This window comes from Hyla sarda, chromosome 6 (genome assembly GCF_029499605.1).
Source record: "Hyla sarda isolate aHylSar1 chromosome 6, aHylSar1.hap1, whole genome shotgun sequence".
Taxonomy (NCBI): Eukaryota; Metazoa; Chordata; class Amphibia; order Anura; family Hylidae; genus Hyla; species Hyla sarda.
The window spans coordinates 36,114,133-36,129,532 of NC_079194.1; the positions used below are offsets into that span (position 1 = coordinate 36,114,133).

Here is a 15,400-nt window from a genome sequence, read left to right on the forward strand (position 1 = left end):
TGGATAGACAGATGACTTGACTTGACTGACAGGACTGTGACTTTAGCTTACTTTGCACTTGACATGTGGCTGCAGGACTTGACTTAAAGGGGTTCTCCGGTGGAAAACTTTTTTTTTTTTTTTAAATCAACTGGTGCCAGAAAGTTAAACAGATTTGTAAATCACTTCTAGTAATCCTTCTAGTTCTTATTAGCTGCTGAATACTACAGAGGAAATTCTTTTCTTTTTGGAACACAGAGCTCTCTGCTGACATCATGACCACAGTGCTCTCTGCTGACACCTCTGTCCATTTTAAGAACTGTCCAGAGTAGAAGAAAATTCCCATAGAAAACATATGCTGCTCTGGACAGTTCCTAAAATGGACAGAGATGTCAGCAGAGAGCTCTTTGTTCCTAAAAGAAAAGAATTTTCTCTGTAGTATTCAGCAGCAAATAAGTACTGGAAGGATTAAGATTTTTTTTAATAGAAGTCATTTAGAAATCTGTTTAACTTTCTGGCACCAGTTGATAAAAAAAAAAAAAAAAAAAAAAAAAAAAAAAAGGTTTTCCACCGGAGTACCCCTTTAAGGCCTCCAATGTTCTGGACACACACACTAAGACGACTTGACTGCACTGGACCTCAGGAACAAGAGAGAGAGGCTAGCTCCACCCAGGGTTTATAAGGAGGAGACTAGCAGGGAGCCCATAGGTCACCTTTGGGGTCAGTTGGTCACTAGTACCTCCTGGGTAACAATCACATGGTACATTTATTAAAGATACAACTCACAATATTCAGTAATACACAACATATTTACATGGGGGAAACAACTGCAGGGGGCCCTGGGGACACTGAGGAACACTGCCTGACAGGACAGGAAAGGTAGGGGGAAACACCATCCCGTACTGGGCCACCACAATACATAAAATTGCTAGACAGAGAATGGTACACAGAGTACACATACTGATGAAATGGAGGTGAGTATATCGTGCCAGAAAAGGAAGGCACATGATATATCCAATCTAATATATATCTTATGCATAAATGTAATAACCCGTATCGTGGAAGATATGCAGGTATAAGCAGCATTCAGGTTAGGCTGGGTTCACACCACGTTTTTCAAATACGGTTACCGTATACTGTTTTCTGCTAAAAAAACATATGGCAAAAACTGTATGCAACCGTATACAACCATATGACTCCAAATTAAAACGTATACGGTTTCCCCCCGTACGGTTCTATCCCTTTGCATCAGTTTTTGCCAACGGTTTTGCTATTTTGTTGGAATTAGTTTTCCAGCAATTTAATAAAGTTTCTATTGTTCTATTGAAATTCCAATCTGCGCATGTGTCAACTCCAAAAACGGATTAGAAAAACCGCGTGCAACCGTATTCTGAAATTCTGTGTACGGTTCTCATAGACAACAATGTTAAAAGAACCGCATACGGTTCGCATACGGTTTTCCGACCCGAGGCAAAAAAGTGGTCGACAGCGTTTTTGCCTACGGTTGAAAACCGACAAAACCGTATCCGAGGCAAAACAGATGCAACCGTACACAACATTTGGAATACGGTTTACAATGTATTCTCTATGCATACGGTTTCAGATACGGTCATATACTTTTTTTTGCAGAAAACCGTATACGGTAACCGTATTTGAAAAAACGTGGCGTGAACCCAGCCTTACGCTACCTGTAGGTGAAGCACTGATGTTGTAAACAGCAATGCCAGACAAGAGTAGTATATACCAGTGGTCTTCAACCTGCGGACCTCCAGATGTTGCTATACTTGGAGTTGTAGTTTTGCATGCTGGGAGTTTTAGTTTTGCAACATCTGGAGGTCCGCAGGTTGAAGACCACTGGTATATACAAATAAATGCTGAAGGGGAAAGAAAGGCTACAAGGGATCAGAAGAATGAGCAACAGGAATGCCTAGCCAGGCACTAGAGATGAGCGAACTTACAGTAAATTCGATTCGTCATGAACTTCTCGGCTCGGCAGTTGATGACTTATCCTGCATAAATTAGTTCAGCTTTCAGGTGCTCCTGTGGGCTGGAAAAGGTGGATACAGTCCTAGGAGACTCTTTCCTAGGACTGTATCCACCTTTTCCAGCCCACCGGAGCACCTGAAAGCTGAACTAATTTATGCAGGAAAAGTCATCAACTGCCGAGCCGAGAAGTTTGTGACGAATCGAATTTACTGTAAGTTCGCTCATCTCTACCAGGCACCCTCACACCGGATATCTCACCTCACCTTGTTCCACTGTGTTTCATGCAGATACCTGGAAGATGAAATGAGAAAAACTCAAAGGAAGTTCAGAAGGACACAAAAACAAATGCCCATTTTTGTTCAAGAAAAGGATGCGGACCTGGATTTGACCATTTGTAAGTTTTGATTATATATATATACCACAAAACAAAAAGAGCGGCACTCCAAGTACGTGTAACCCCGTGCGGGTGTATTTATTCACACATCTGTAGAAAAGCGCAACGTTTCGGCTCCTCAATAGAGCCTTTCTCAAGCTCAAGGCTCTATTGAGGAGCCGAAACGTTGCGCTTTTCTACAGATGTGTGAATAAATACACCCGGACGGGGTTACACGTACTTGGAGTGCCGCTCTTTTTGTTTTGTGGTGAATTACTTGGGGCCTGAGTCGGACCCTGGAGCTGAGCACCCAACAGGATCTGGAATCCTTGGCAACAGCCACGCATGGTGCTTCTTCATTTGGATTGTTTTTTTTTTTTTTCTTTCCCTCCCTCCCTCCCTCCCTCCCTCTCTCCCTCCCTCCCTCCCTCTCTCCCTCCCTCCCTCCCTCCCTCCCTCCCTCCCTCCCTCCCTCCCTCCCTCCCTCTCTCTCTCTCTCTCTCTCTCTCTCTCTCTCTCTCTCTCTCTATATCTATATCTATATATATATATATATATATATATCTCAACAGGAGAATACAGCAGCACACTGCTAGCACAGAGATATAGATGAAACATAGTGCTGGCTAACTTATTCTTTGATTATATATATAAATGTGGATATACAAAAACTACCCTTAAAGGGGTACTCTGGTGAAAAACATTTTTTTTAAATCAACTCGTGCCAGAAAGTTAAAAAGATTTGTAAATTACTTCTATTAAAAAAAAGAAAATCTTAATCCTTCCAGTACTTTTCAGCTGCTGTATACTAGAGAGGAAGTTGTGTAGTTCTTTCCAGTCTGACCACAGTGCTCTCTGCTGACACCTCTGTCCGTGTCAGGAACTGTCCAGAGCAGGAGAGGTTTGCAATGGGGATTTGCTCCTAACTCTGGACAGTTCCTGACATGGACAGAGGTGTCAGCAGAGAGCACTGTGGTCAGACAGAAAAAAAATTCAAAAAGAAAAGAACTTCCTGTGGAGCATACAGCAGATGATAAGTACTGGAAGGAGTAAGATTTTTTTTAATAGAAGTCATTTACAAATCTGTTTAACTTTCTGGTATCAGTTGATTTTAAAATATTTGTTTTCCAGTAGAGTACCTCTTTAACCCCTTAACGACCACGGACGTATATTTACGTCCATGACCGGCTCCCGTAATGTGAAGTGCGCTCAGAAGCTGAGTGCACTTCGTATCTGCTGGGTCCCAGTTGCTATCAGCAACCAGGACCCGTGGCTAATACCGGACATCACCGATTGGGCTGATGTCCGGTATTAACCCTTTAGGTGGACCACATGCCCCACAGGATAGGGGATAAGTAGCTGATCCCGGGGGTCCGACCGCTGGGAACCCCTACAATCAGCAGGATGAGACCTGGTGCTCAGGGAGGAGCGCATTCTGCAGCCGGCAGGTCCTCCATTCATTTCTATGGAAGCGCCGAAAAGACAGCACTTGGACATCATCGGGGCTCCCATAGAAATGAATGGTGCACGTGCCATCTTCTGGTAGACAACACGCGCTCCTCACTGAGAGCGCCGGGGTCTTGTCCTGGAGATTGTGGGGGTTCCCGGAAGTCCTGTGGATAGGGGATAAGTTTCTTTTCACTAGAGTACTCCTTTAAGGGGTTAAACAGGTGTTTCTCATCTGATGTGCCTCCACCTGTTGCAAAACTACGACTCCAAGCATGCCCAGAAAGCATTTTCGCTGTCCGGACTTGCTGGGAGTCATAGTTTTGCAACAGCTGGAGGTGCACCCATTGGGAAACAATGCGTTAAACAATTTGTCAAAAGACAGTAATACATTATGGAACAACAAAAAGGCTCTACGTTACTATGTCACCTTTTTGCTGACTACATGAAATGAAGCACACGTGAGGGCGTTGTACGGGAAATGTCAGCCTAGATAGCAAAGGTCAATTTCCTTCAGATTGACACAAGTTCAACCAATGAACGCAACGCCTCATGGGAATTTTGTTGAATGCTTTTGTATGTTTTGTTGAGCCAAGGTAAAGGGTCAAAAACGCGTCCGCTCTTTCCAGAAGTAGCCAGTGAAGTAGACAAGACCATACACATCAGAGACAGACAAGCCCAGTCTAGAGTTGTCATCTTAATAGGATTATGTATGCAGGAATGTTAGTGTAGCATGTAGTATGATGTATAACCTGCGCTATACATTGTGCTGTCATGCTATGTATGATGAATGTATTATTTATTAAATATGTGATTGACGATTGATTGCAAATAAAGTTAGTTTCACAAAAAATAAAAATAAAAGAAACTACCCTTTTTAGAATGTGAATGCCTCTGGCCCCCCCCAGTTACTATTTCTTGGAGAAGCCGCTGCTAGCGACGCATTTCAACCACAGCAGCCACTACAGCAGTGGAAATGAAGCGTTACATGGTGCCTTTTCTTATTATCGCTTTTGAATGTAATGTCACTTTAATGGCAGCAGAATGACAGCCTATAGGTTTGGTTTTGTGCCCCCTGAAGCACTGTATGGTGCTGCAGTTAGACATTTATCAAGGGATTTAGACACAAAAAGTCGCACGTCCGCCTAAGCAATTTTTGGTGCGACTTTTGTGGGTAAGCAAAAACCCTACCTAAGCAGTTTTCACTTTGCAGTGCGAAAGTCACATATAAGCAAAAAAAAAAAAGTCACAACCCCCTTCAGAAAGTCGCAAGCGTAAACCAGGTCAGACCTAGCTTACAAACTTGCCTTTAACAGCAATTTTTAAAAAGTCACGCTGCGTCTTTTGTGCGACTTTTTGTGCAGCTCCGCTCCCCGGCCACCTGCCTGCATCTATCACCCTCTCACTAGGTATTGCAGAACTACAACTCCCAGCATGCCCTTACAGTCAGGACATGCTGGGAGTTGTAGTTCTGCAATCGCTAGCGGGCAGGTGATAGATGCGGGCGGGTGGCCGGGAGCGGAGCTGGCTGACAGGAAAATGAAGTTACGGCAATATGAAGTCACACTGCCGAAAGTTCCTTTTCCCAGCTAGGGAGCAGAACACAAGCCGCCTGGTTCCCTTGCTTCCTTGCTTACAGTAAGGACATGCTGGGAGTTGTAGTCGTGCGAGTGGGGCGAGTGACAAGCTTGTCACCTGCCCCTGCTGCACAACTACAACTCCCAGCATGCTCTTGCAGTAAAGACATGCTGGGAGTTGTAGTCATGTGGCTAGGCGGGAGATGTGCTTGTCACCTGCCCCTGCCGCATGACTACAACACCCAGGATGCTCTTGCAGTAAGGGCATGTTGGGAGTTGTAGCCATGCGGCAGGGCAGTTGACAAGCACAAAATCTCTGCCTTGCCCGTGTCAAGGGGCATGCTGGGAGTTGTATTCGTGTGGCGGGGGCAGGTGACAAGCTTGCCACCTGCCCGCACATCTCCCGTCCGTACTGCATGACTACAACTCCCAGCATGTCCTTACTGCAAGGGCATGCTGGTAGTTGAAGTCGTGCGGTGAAGGTGGCAGGAGACGCTCCGGGCTTGTTGGTACCGGATATTCCCGGCACCCCTGTGGTGGTGGATACCGGGGTAATAATTGGGGGTTAGCGCTAGCAGTTTTTGGGGCTAACGCTAAGCCCCGGTTTAGTAATGGATTCCATCTGTAAGACGGCTTCCACTACTAAGCCTGTAAACAAATTTTTTTTAAAACACAACACTTTAAAAAAAACTTTTATTTAAAAAAACACTCCCCCACAAGCCCTCAGTAATAGTTTTATTAATATGAAACGCTGGTCAATGTAGTCCAACAAATCCGAAGTAGTCCTCTGTATACACAGATCTGAAATGAAAATAAAAAAACAAACAAAAAATTGGTTGGTACATTTAGGAGGAAAAAAATGTAACAAACACACACATACATATAATTTTAGCTTATCTCTGCCATTCCGGTCTAGGTAATGGGACGCAGGATTCTCTGAGCTCGGATTGGTCGGTGACTTCACATTCTGGATTGCTCCGGTGCAGCTCAAACAGCCCCATAAATGACAGGACGGATTTGTATGGAGGTGCGGTATGATCTTATTTTTCACATACAATACATAGAGGCCTAAATTCTACATGCTAAAATCATTTTTGAAACCTGAATTTATTAAACTATGATTTAAGAGAAACACAAAGGGGTGGACAATAGGGGAGACCCATCAAGACCTGTGAAGAGTTAAGTAGACCAATTGCCCATAGCAACCAATCAGATCGCTTCTTTAATTTTTCAGAGGCCTTTTCAAAAATGAAAGAAGCAATCTGATTGGTTGCTATGGGTCCATTAGATTCCAACTGTCATTTTTTTTTTTTTTTTAAAGGCCTCTGAAACATAAAAGCTGGGATCTGATTTGTTGCTATGGCAACTGTACCACTGTCCTTCTGCACAAAAACTATTTTTGAACCACTTACAGGATCACTCGGTGCCGAACATCATATCCCCTATTCAAAGGATAAGGGGATAAGTGTCTGGAAAAGTGTCTAATAGTCTGACTGCTTGGGTCTCCCGCGATCTCCTGCCCGGCACCCTGGCTCTCTCCATGCACAGAGAGGTTTGCTATGGGGATTTGGACAGAGGTGTCAGCAGAGAGCACTGTGGTCAGACAGAAAAGAACAACTCAACTTCAGCAGCTGATAAATACTGGAAGGATTAAGATTTTTTTTATTAGAAGTCATTTACAAATCTGTTTAACTTTCTGGAGCCAGTGGATATGAAAAAATATGTTTTTCACTGGAGTACCCCTTTAAGATTTTTCAATAGAATAACTGGAATACAGTGACCTCCCGACATACGATGGCCCCGACATATGATCAAATCGACATACGATGCTTTTTTATGTCGGGGTCATCGCATAAAGTGCTATCCGGCAGCGCAAAATGCTTAAGCTGCTGCCGGATAGCAGCTTAATGTTCCCCGTGTGGTGCGGTGAGTATTACTTACCCCTCCACGATGCTCCGGGGTGCCCTTCGGGTCCAGCGCTGGTCCTCCGGTGTCTTCTCGGCCCTCTCCGGTGACGTCAATACTTTTGCTGCGCACGCCGTCCCGTCATCCAATAGGAACGGCGTACGCAGCGACGTAATGACGTCGATACCTAGGCCATGTAAGGCCTTGCGGAAGACAGCGGAGGACCGGAGAAGACCAGGAGAGCCTAGCGGAGGCCCGGGGGCACCATCGGGAGCGGGGGGGACACCATCAGGAGCGGCGGGACGCAGTCCGGAGCGGCGGGGACAGGTGAGTATGACTTTACTTTTTTACATTGCACAAATCCCTCAACATATGATGGATTCGACAAACGATGGCTCGTTTGGAACGAAATACCATCGTATGTTGAGGGACCACTGTACTTTATCAACAGCTGTATGAATATTTCTTAGAAAGTTGGACCAAGGCCTCTTATAAATATCTCACTATGTAAACTATTTATGTATTTTTGTGGCCATACAATTTATTCCTCCATTCCGTCCTTTCAGCATCATCTGACACACTTCAGTATCGTAATGGAAGGTTACCTAGGGCTGAAAAACAGAGGAATTCGCTCAACACTGAAATGGATATACAGAGTAAAATTCTTTCTTCAGTTATGATGACGCAATAGTTTTTTCTATTCTTAAAAAAAAATAAAAAATACAAATTATTATCCATATACACAGAATATCAAATACAGAAGTCCTTATGGTCGTCCAAACTATCTCTATGTGTACAGAACCAGAGTCGTCTGTCCAAAAGGCAGCATCACATACACAGCAGCCACAACGTGCCATCCAGCAGGTGAGTCTGTACATAAAGGGGTTATCCAGGAATAGAAAAAGAGCTAATTTCTTTCAAAAACAGCTCCAGGTCTGTCCCCAGGTTGTGTGTAGTCTTATAACTTGGCTCCGTTAACTTCAATGGAACTGAGCTGCAGAACCACATCCAACTTGGAGACAGACAGGGAGCGGTTTATGAAAGAAATTAGCTCTGTTTTCTATTCCTTTATAACCCCTTAATATTAAAGGGAACATATCAGGAAATTACCTATTGTTTAACCTGTTAAGTACCATGGGCATACATGTACGCTCTGGTCCCATTACCGGCGTTTAAAACAATCAAAGTTGATCACGGCGTCTAAAATGAAAGTGAAACTATCCCGGCAGCTCAGTGTAGCTCAGATCAGCTGAGGAGACAGCGGGAGGGCTCTTACCTGCTTCCTCACCGTCTGATCAATGCTCTGCTGATCCAGGAAGCTTCAGCAGGCTGGAGCAGCAGGGCACCGATTATACTGATCAATGCTATGCTATGGCATAGCATTGATCAGCATACGCAATCAAAAGATCGCCCCCTATGGGGGCTAAAAAAAAAGGTACAAAGTGTAAAAAAATAAGTTAATAAATGTGAATAAGCCCCTCCCCTAATAAAAGTTTGAATCACCCTCCATTTCCTATTTTTTAAATAAAATAATGTAGTAAAAATAATCATATGTGGTACTACCGTGTGCGTAAATGTCCAAACTATTAAAATATAAGGTTAGCTAAACCGCACGTTCGATGGCGTACACGTAAAAAACATCAAAGTCCAAAATTGTGCATTTTTGGTCACTTCACGTACCATAAAAAATGTATAAAAAGCGATCAAAAAGTCCCATCAAAATAAAAATGGTACCGATAAAAACTACAGACCCCATGGGCAAAAATTGAGCCCTCATATAACCCTGTATGCAGAAAATAAAAAAAAAATGATAACTACATACACCAAAATTATAATGTTTAAAATTGTCATCTTCTGACCCCTATAAGTTTTTTAAGTAGTAAAATAAAATAAAAGCTATATAAATTAGGGATCCTTGTAACGTATGGACCTACAGAATAAAGATAAGGTGTCATTCTTACCGAAAAGTGCACTGTGTAGAAACGGAAGCCCCCAAAAGTTACAAAATGAATTTTTTTTTAAATTTCACCCCACAAATACGTTTTTTTTTTGTTTTGCCGCAGCTTATTTGATAAAATAAGTGATGTCATTACAAAATACAATTGGTGACGCAAAAAACAAGCCCTTATATGGGTCTGTAGGCGCAAAATTGAAAGTGCTTCGATTTTTAGAAGGGGAGGAGAAAAAACGAAAATGCCTTAAGGGTTTAAGCGTACCTGTTTTCCAAACAGTGTGCCTCCAGCTGTTGCAAAACTACAACTCCCAGCATGCCCGGACAGCCGTTGGCTGTCCGGGCATGCTGGGGGTTGTAGTCTTGCAATAGCAGGAGGCACACTGTTTGGAAAACACTGTGCCAAGGGTAGGACTATAGCAACTTTTTATGCATATAAACCTACAAATAAACAAACTGCAGCAGAAAAATATATAAAAAAAAACGAATCTTTATTAAAGTTCCAAACATCAGAGACATATACTTAAAATACATATATAAGAGATGATGGTTGCAACTGAAAAATGGGCGTACTCGGGATGTTCAAAAATGAGAAATACATGTGCAATATCATCCAACACACCTTAGGTGTGAGTACAATGTAAACAGGGGTATACAGGTATGGCAAAATAGACATCAAAAAATCACAATGCAAGTGCAAAATACATTAAAGCAAAATTAAAACATTTAATATTTTGCACTTGCATTGTGATTTTTTTTAGGTCTTTATACCCTTGTTTACATTGTACGCACACCTAAGGTGTGTTGGATGAAATTGTACATATACAGTAGTTGTCATTTTTGTATATCCACTATATATATATATATATATATATATATATATATATATATATATATTTTTTTTTTTTTTTTTTTGTAAATGTAGGTCTACATATTTTTGTATATTTTTCTGCTGCAGTTCGTTTATTTGCAGGTTTATTTTTAATATTGTTACTATAGCGGGTTGCATTTGTCCATCACTGTTTCGCTGGGGGGTATATGTGGACGTTGATCCTCCCCCGTACAACAGTAATGTAGTTCACTGTGTTTTGTTGGTTAAACTTGTTATGCAGCAATGTACTCTATTATAAATTAACATTATTTTTTATTCAACACTTACAGAAAAAAAAATACAAGTTCTTACAAATACAATACAACAAGTTACAAATACATATGCATTTATTTGGTCCTATTATATTACCCACCCCACCCTCCACCCACAATGGCAGAAAAAATAAATAAATAAATTTAAAAAAATATTGGAAATTTCTCTTCTTATCCGCACCTCTCTCTAGAAATTCCGGAATCATCCTAATTATCAGTGTCCCATAGACCCCACTTTTTCTTCCATATATCAAACATTTTTTCAGACTTTCTGCTTTTAACCTTATCAAAACCTTTAACCCTTTGCAATGCCCCCCTCCCTCCCCCCCCCCCCCCCCCCCCATACAGCTCTATGGGAGAGACAGGGATGCACAAACCCTGCGTTTCCACCTCTCCCATAGAACTACATGTAGGGGGCGTAGTTCAAACACTTATCCAGTTATACCCTGCAGATCTCCTTTAAGGACAGTATACTTACCAAAAAAATACTTCATATGAACCCAGCCTTACATTGCATGTTTTTTTTTTAGATCCAGTGGGCGATCTTCAGTTTCCTATCACTCCCAGTCGACTAATTCCACAATATCAACTTTACAAAGAAAAGGATGGAAGACTGTCAGTCCACACCATCTGGATTACAGAGAGGACAAGGTAACAGCTGACTGTGCTGCCCCAATAGCCCATACAGACCAGGGTTGTCACTGTATATGTGTGTATACTGTGTGTATGTATATATATATATATATATATATATATATCTATATATATATATATACAAGCAATTGTACTGTATAAATATATCTGCAAGCAGCAATACAGGTGGCCAAGCTGCACAGCCGGGATATAGCACACGATTGCTGTGACCCCTGATGGTGGAGAAGGTGATCAGGGACATGTCTGCTAATTTTCACATTGTTCTTACCAGTAATTTAAGAGAAACCTAGGTTTGCAGAAAATTGCACAATCCAATATGGCGGCCAAACCATGTGATCCATGATGGTACAGAAAGTGATCACAAACGTGTGCTGATTTTTAGATTGTTCCGACCAGCCATTTCAGAGAAAACTAGGTTTGCAGAATATTGCGCAATCCAATATGGCTGCCAAATATAGTGATCAGTAGTGGTACAGAAAGTGGTCATGAGCATGCATGCTAATTTTTGCCATATTCTGTCCATTACTTTTGGAGAAAAGTATGTTTGCAGAATATTGCGCAATCCAATATGGCTGCCAAATTTGGTGATCAATTGTGGCAAATTGTTCTGACCAGTAATTTCAGACAAAACCACGTATGCAGAATGTTGCGCAATCCAATATGGCTGCCAAATCTGGTGGCCAATTGTGGTACAGAATGTGAGTAATCTACCATTGTGCAAAGAAACATTACTTTTAGATTAACAGTCTATATATTACTTCCATTTAACAAATCTGCATATGATTATTAATGCTATCTGAATGTTATTGGCGAGCGGTGGCCATATTGAATATGCAAATAAACCAGCTTTAACAACCTTGGTACCGGAAGTTACCATGAACATGTCTGCCAAATTATATGTTATTCTATCAAATGGTTTCAGAGAAGAAGATGCTTGTAGAATATTGTGCAATTCAACATGGCGGCCAAACCATGTGATCAATAGACTTGTAATTAACAAGTCATAATTGTGATCACAGTGTAACCTAATATAACAAATTTTAAATCTGTAACTTTAGAGATTGAAGAAATGCAGAGATTTCAAAAGCATGGCACACAAACCAATATGGCTGCCTGACCATGTGACCTATGACCTTTATACTACAACAGATTATGCATAATACTGGGCTCTACCTTTGGGCTAAATTTCATGAGTTTTGAAGTAACATTGAGGCAATTACAAGCATATTACATAAAGCCCCATAGAAATAATAGGAATAATTGATGATATTTACATTATTCAATATGGCCGCCGAACCATATGGTTGAATGACGCCAAATAAACCTGTATGAGTCTAGGCCACAGTGTAACCATACATGGCTATTTGTACATCTGTATCTTTAAAGGGGTATTCCAGGCCAAAACTTTTTTTTATATATCAACTGGCTCCGGAAAGTTAAACAGATTTGTAAATGACTTCTATTAAAAAATCTTAATCCTTCCAATAGTTATTAGCTTCTGAAGTTGAGTTGTTGTTTTCTGTCTATCTGCTCTCTGATGACTCACGTCCCGGGAGCTGTGCAGCTCCTATGGGGATATTCTCCCATCATGCACAGCTCCCGGGATGTGACTTCATCATTGAGCAGTTAGACAGAAAACTTCAGAAGCTAATAACTATTGGAAGGATTAAGATTTTTTAATAGAAGTAATTTACAAATCTGTTTAACTTTCCGGAGCCAGTTGATATATATAAAAAAGGTTTTGCCTGGAATACCCCTTTAATGGTTTCAGAAAGACATGTCTTTGCATATAGCACTGAATGTTGTCACTTAAAACAAAATGGCTGCCTGCTTATGTGACCTATGACCTTTATGTTACAAAAATCCAAAGCACAATAGAGTACTCTACCATTGTGCAAAGAAACATACTGTATGTCTTTAATTAACAGTGAACATATTATACACATTGAAAAAAAAAATGGTGCATTAAAATGAATGGTATCTGAATGTTATTGGCGAGCGGTGGCCATATTGAATATGCAAATAAACCAGCTTTAACAACCTTGGTACAGGAGGTAACCATGGACATGTCTACCAAATTATACGTTATTCTAACAAATGGTTTCAGAAAAGAAGATGTTTGTAGAATATTGTGCAATCCAATATGGCGGCCAAACCATGTGACCAAAAGTCTCTGCTCAACAGTGCAACCACATACAGCAAAATTGCCCAAAAACCAAGATGGCGGCCTTACCATGTGACCTATGACCTTTACATTACATAAGATTCAGCTCATGGGTCTACCAGTGTGCAAAGTCTCATGTGTTTTGGAGTTACAGTGCAGCAGATTAAGCATTTGAAATTTGCGGCGGAATAATAATAATAAAAATAAAAATCTGAGTAAAAACAATAGGTGTCCAGTGCAACTTCGTTACTTGGCCACTTCATAATCTAAGTAAAAACAATAGGTGTCCAGTGCAACTTCGTTACTTGGCCACCTAATAATTTTTGTAAAAACAATAGGTGTCTTATGCAACTTCGTTACTTGGCCACTTTATAATCCGAGTAAAAACGATAGTTTTCCAGTGCAACTTCGTTACTTGGCCACCTAATAATTTTAGTAAAAACAATAGGTGTCCTATGCAACTGCGTTACTTGGCAACTTTATAATCTGAGTAAAAACAATAGGTGTCCTATGCAATTTCGTTACTTGGCCACCTAATAATCTGAGTAAAAACAATAGGTGTCCAGTGCAACTTCGTTACTTTGCCCACTTTATAATCTGAGTAAAAACAATAGGTGTCCTATGCAACTTCATTACTTGGCCACGTAATAATCTGAGTAAAAACAATAGGTGTCCTATGCAACTTCATTACTTGGCCACCTAATTATGATCTATAAAAACATGAATCCTGTTCTCTTATCTGCAGATATTGAATTATGTTTTGGACAACGCCTTGAGAACGGCCAAGAACATGCAGAGAACCAGTGAGAGGATGGTGCAGAAATTATCTAGAGATCTGGTGAATCGCAGCCCATACACCATGGAGCAGAACCATATATATAATGCTAATGAATTACAAGATGACCCTTTGTATTAGACTGTGTCAGTCTGTCCTGCTGCCTCATCTCTTCATTCCTAAAATAACGCGACTGCTCTATGACCAGAGAAGTTATCTACTAGACAAAAAGGGACAATAACGGGCACGGTGAAATAGCAGTATTAAAGAAAACCCTACAGAATGAGTTCGGGTCTGCCTGGATTTCCCTGACTGAATAAAACCGATTGACCAAAAGGGATCTCTAAGTTCTAAAATGAAGCTTAAAGGGGTACTCTACCCCTAGACATCTTATCCCCTATCCAAAGGATAGGGGATAAGATATCTGATCGCTGCTGGGGACCCCCATGATCTCGGCTGCGGCACCCCAGACATCCGGTGCACGGAGTGAACTTTGCTCCGTGCCGGATGACTGGCAATGCGGGGTGGAGGCTCGTGATGTCACGGCACTGCCCCCTCAATTCAAGTCTATGGGAGACTTGAATTGAGGGGGCATTGCCGTGACATCACGAGCCTCCACCCTGCATTGCCAGTCATCCGACACCGCAAAATGTCTTTGGTGCCGCAGCAGAGATCACCGGGGTCCCCAGCGGCGGGACCCCCGCGATCAGACATCTTATCCCCTATCTTTTGGATAGGGGATAAGATGTCTAGGGTCGGAGTACCCCTTTAATGCAGTCTTGGTAACAGGGCAGTATGGATATATGTATATTGATTTACATATACATGTTCCTACCTAATGTTCTACAGGATCTAGACTGCATTTTAGGGTTCCGCTCTGCGCTCAAAGCGTTGAGTCTTTCGAAAGGATTTCCAGACCCACAGCAGTATTGACAGTATGTAATGTTTTTGTTTATTGTTGTATTTTCACAGGGATTGAAATGGTTTTTACGTTTCTTTTAATCCTAGTCACTGGTCACATGGTCTAGAAAGTGTGGGCACTACCTGCTGTAATAGAGCCCTGCACCAAGGGGCCCGGCCCACCATTCTGCACATGCTAGCAATACGAGAGACTGGCAACCCCAACCAGTTTCATGCGTCAAATTTGATTTGTTTTCTCAGTACAGAGCTAGAGATGAGCGAATTGAAAGTAAATTCGATTCGTCACAAACTTCTCGACTCGGCAGTTGATGCCTTATCCTGCATAAATGAGTTCAGCTTTCAGGTGCTACAGTGGGCTGGAAAAGATGGATACAGTCGTAGGAAAGAGTCTCCTAGGACTGTATCCACCTTTTCCAGCTCACGGAGCACCTGAAAGCTGAACTCATTTATGCAGGATAAGTCATCAACTGCCGAGCCGAGAAGTTCGTGACGAATCAAATTTACTGTAAATTTGCTCATCTCTGAG

The 15,400-nt window shown here is 41.7% G+C and overlaps 1 protein-coding gene across 4 annotated transcripts in view; it reads left to right on the plus strand.

Annotated features, from left to right (window-relative positions):
* The window catches only part of AKNAD1 (AKNA domain containing 1), a 109,451-nt gene extending 95,128 nt beyond the window's left edge, over positions 1–14,323 (plus strand). For 3 of the 4 annotated variants that reach the window (XM_056523499.1, XM_056523498.1, XM_056523500.1), the window contains 6 exons: positions 2,253–2,359; positions 6,278–6,388; positions 7,833–7,922; positions 8,013–8,130; positions 10,891–11,011; positions 13,924–14,323. In XM_056523499.1, coding sequence (XP_056379474.1) covers positions 2,253–2,359; positions 6,278–6,388; positions 7,833–7,922; positions 8,013–8,130; positions 10,891–11,011; positions 13,924–14,094 — 718 coding nt within the window. In that variant the 3' untranslated portion in view covers positions 14,095–14,323. The remainder of the gene's footprint in view (positions 1–2,252; positions 2,360–6,277; positions 6,389–7,832; positions 7,923–8,012; positions 8,131–10,890; positions 11,012–13,923) is intronic. The other variant, XM_056523501.1, reaches the window with a different exon arrangement.
* The last annotated feature ends 1,077 nt before the right edge of the window (positions 14,324–15,400 follow it).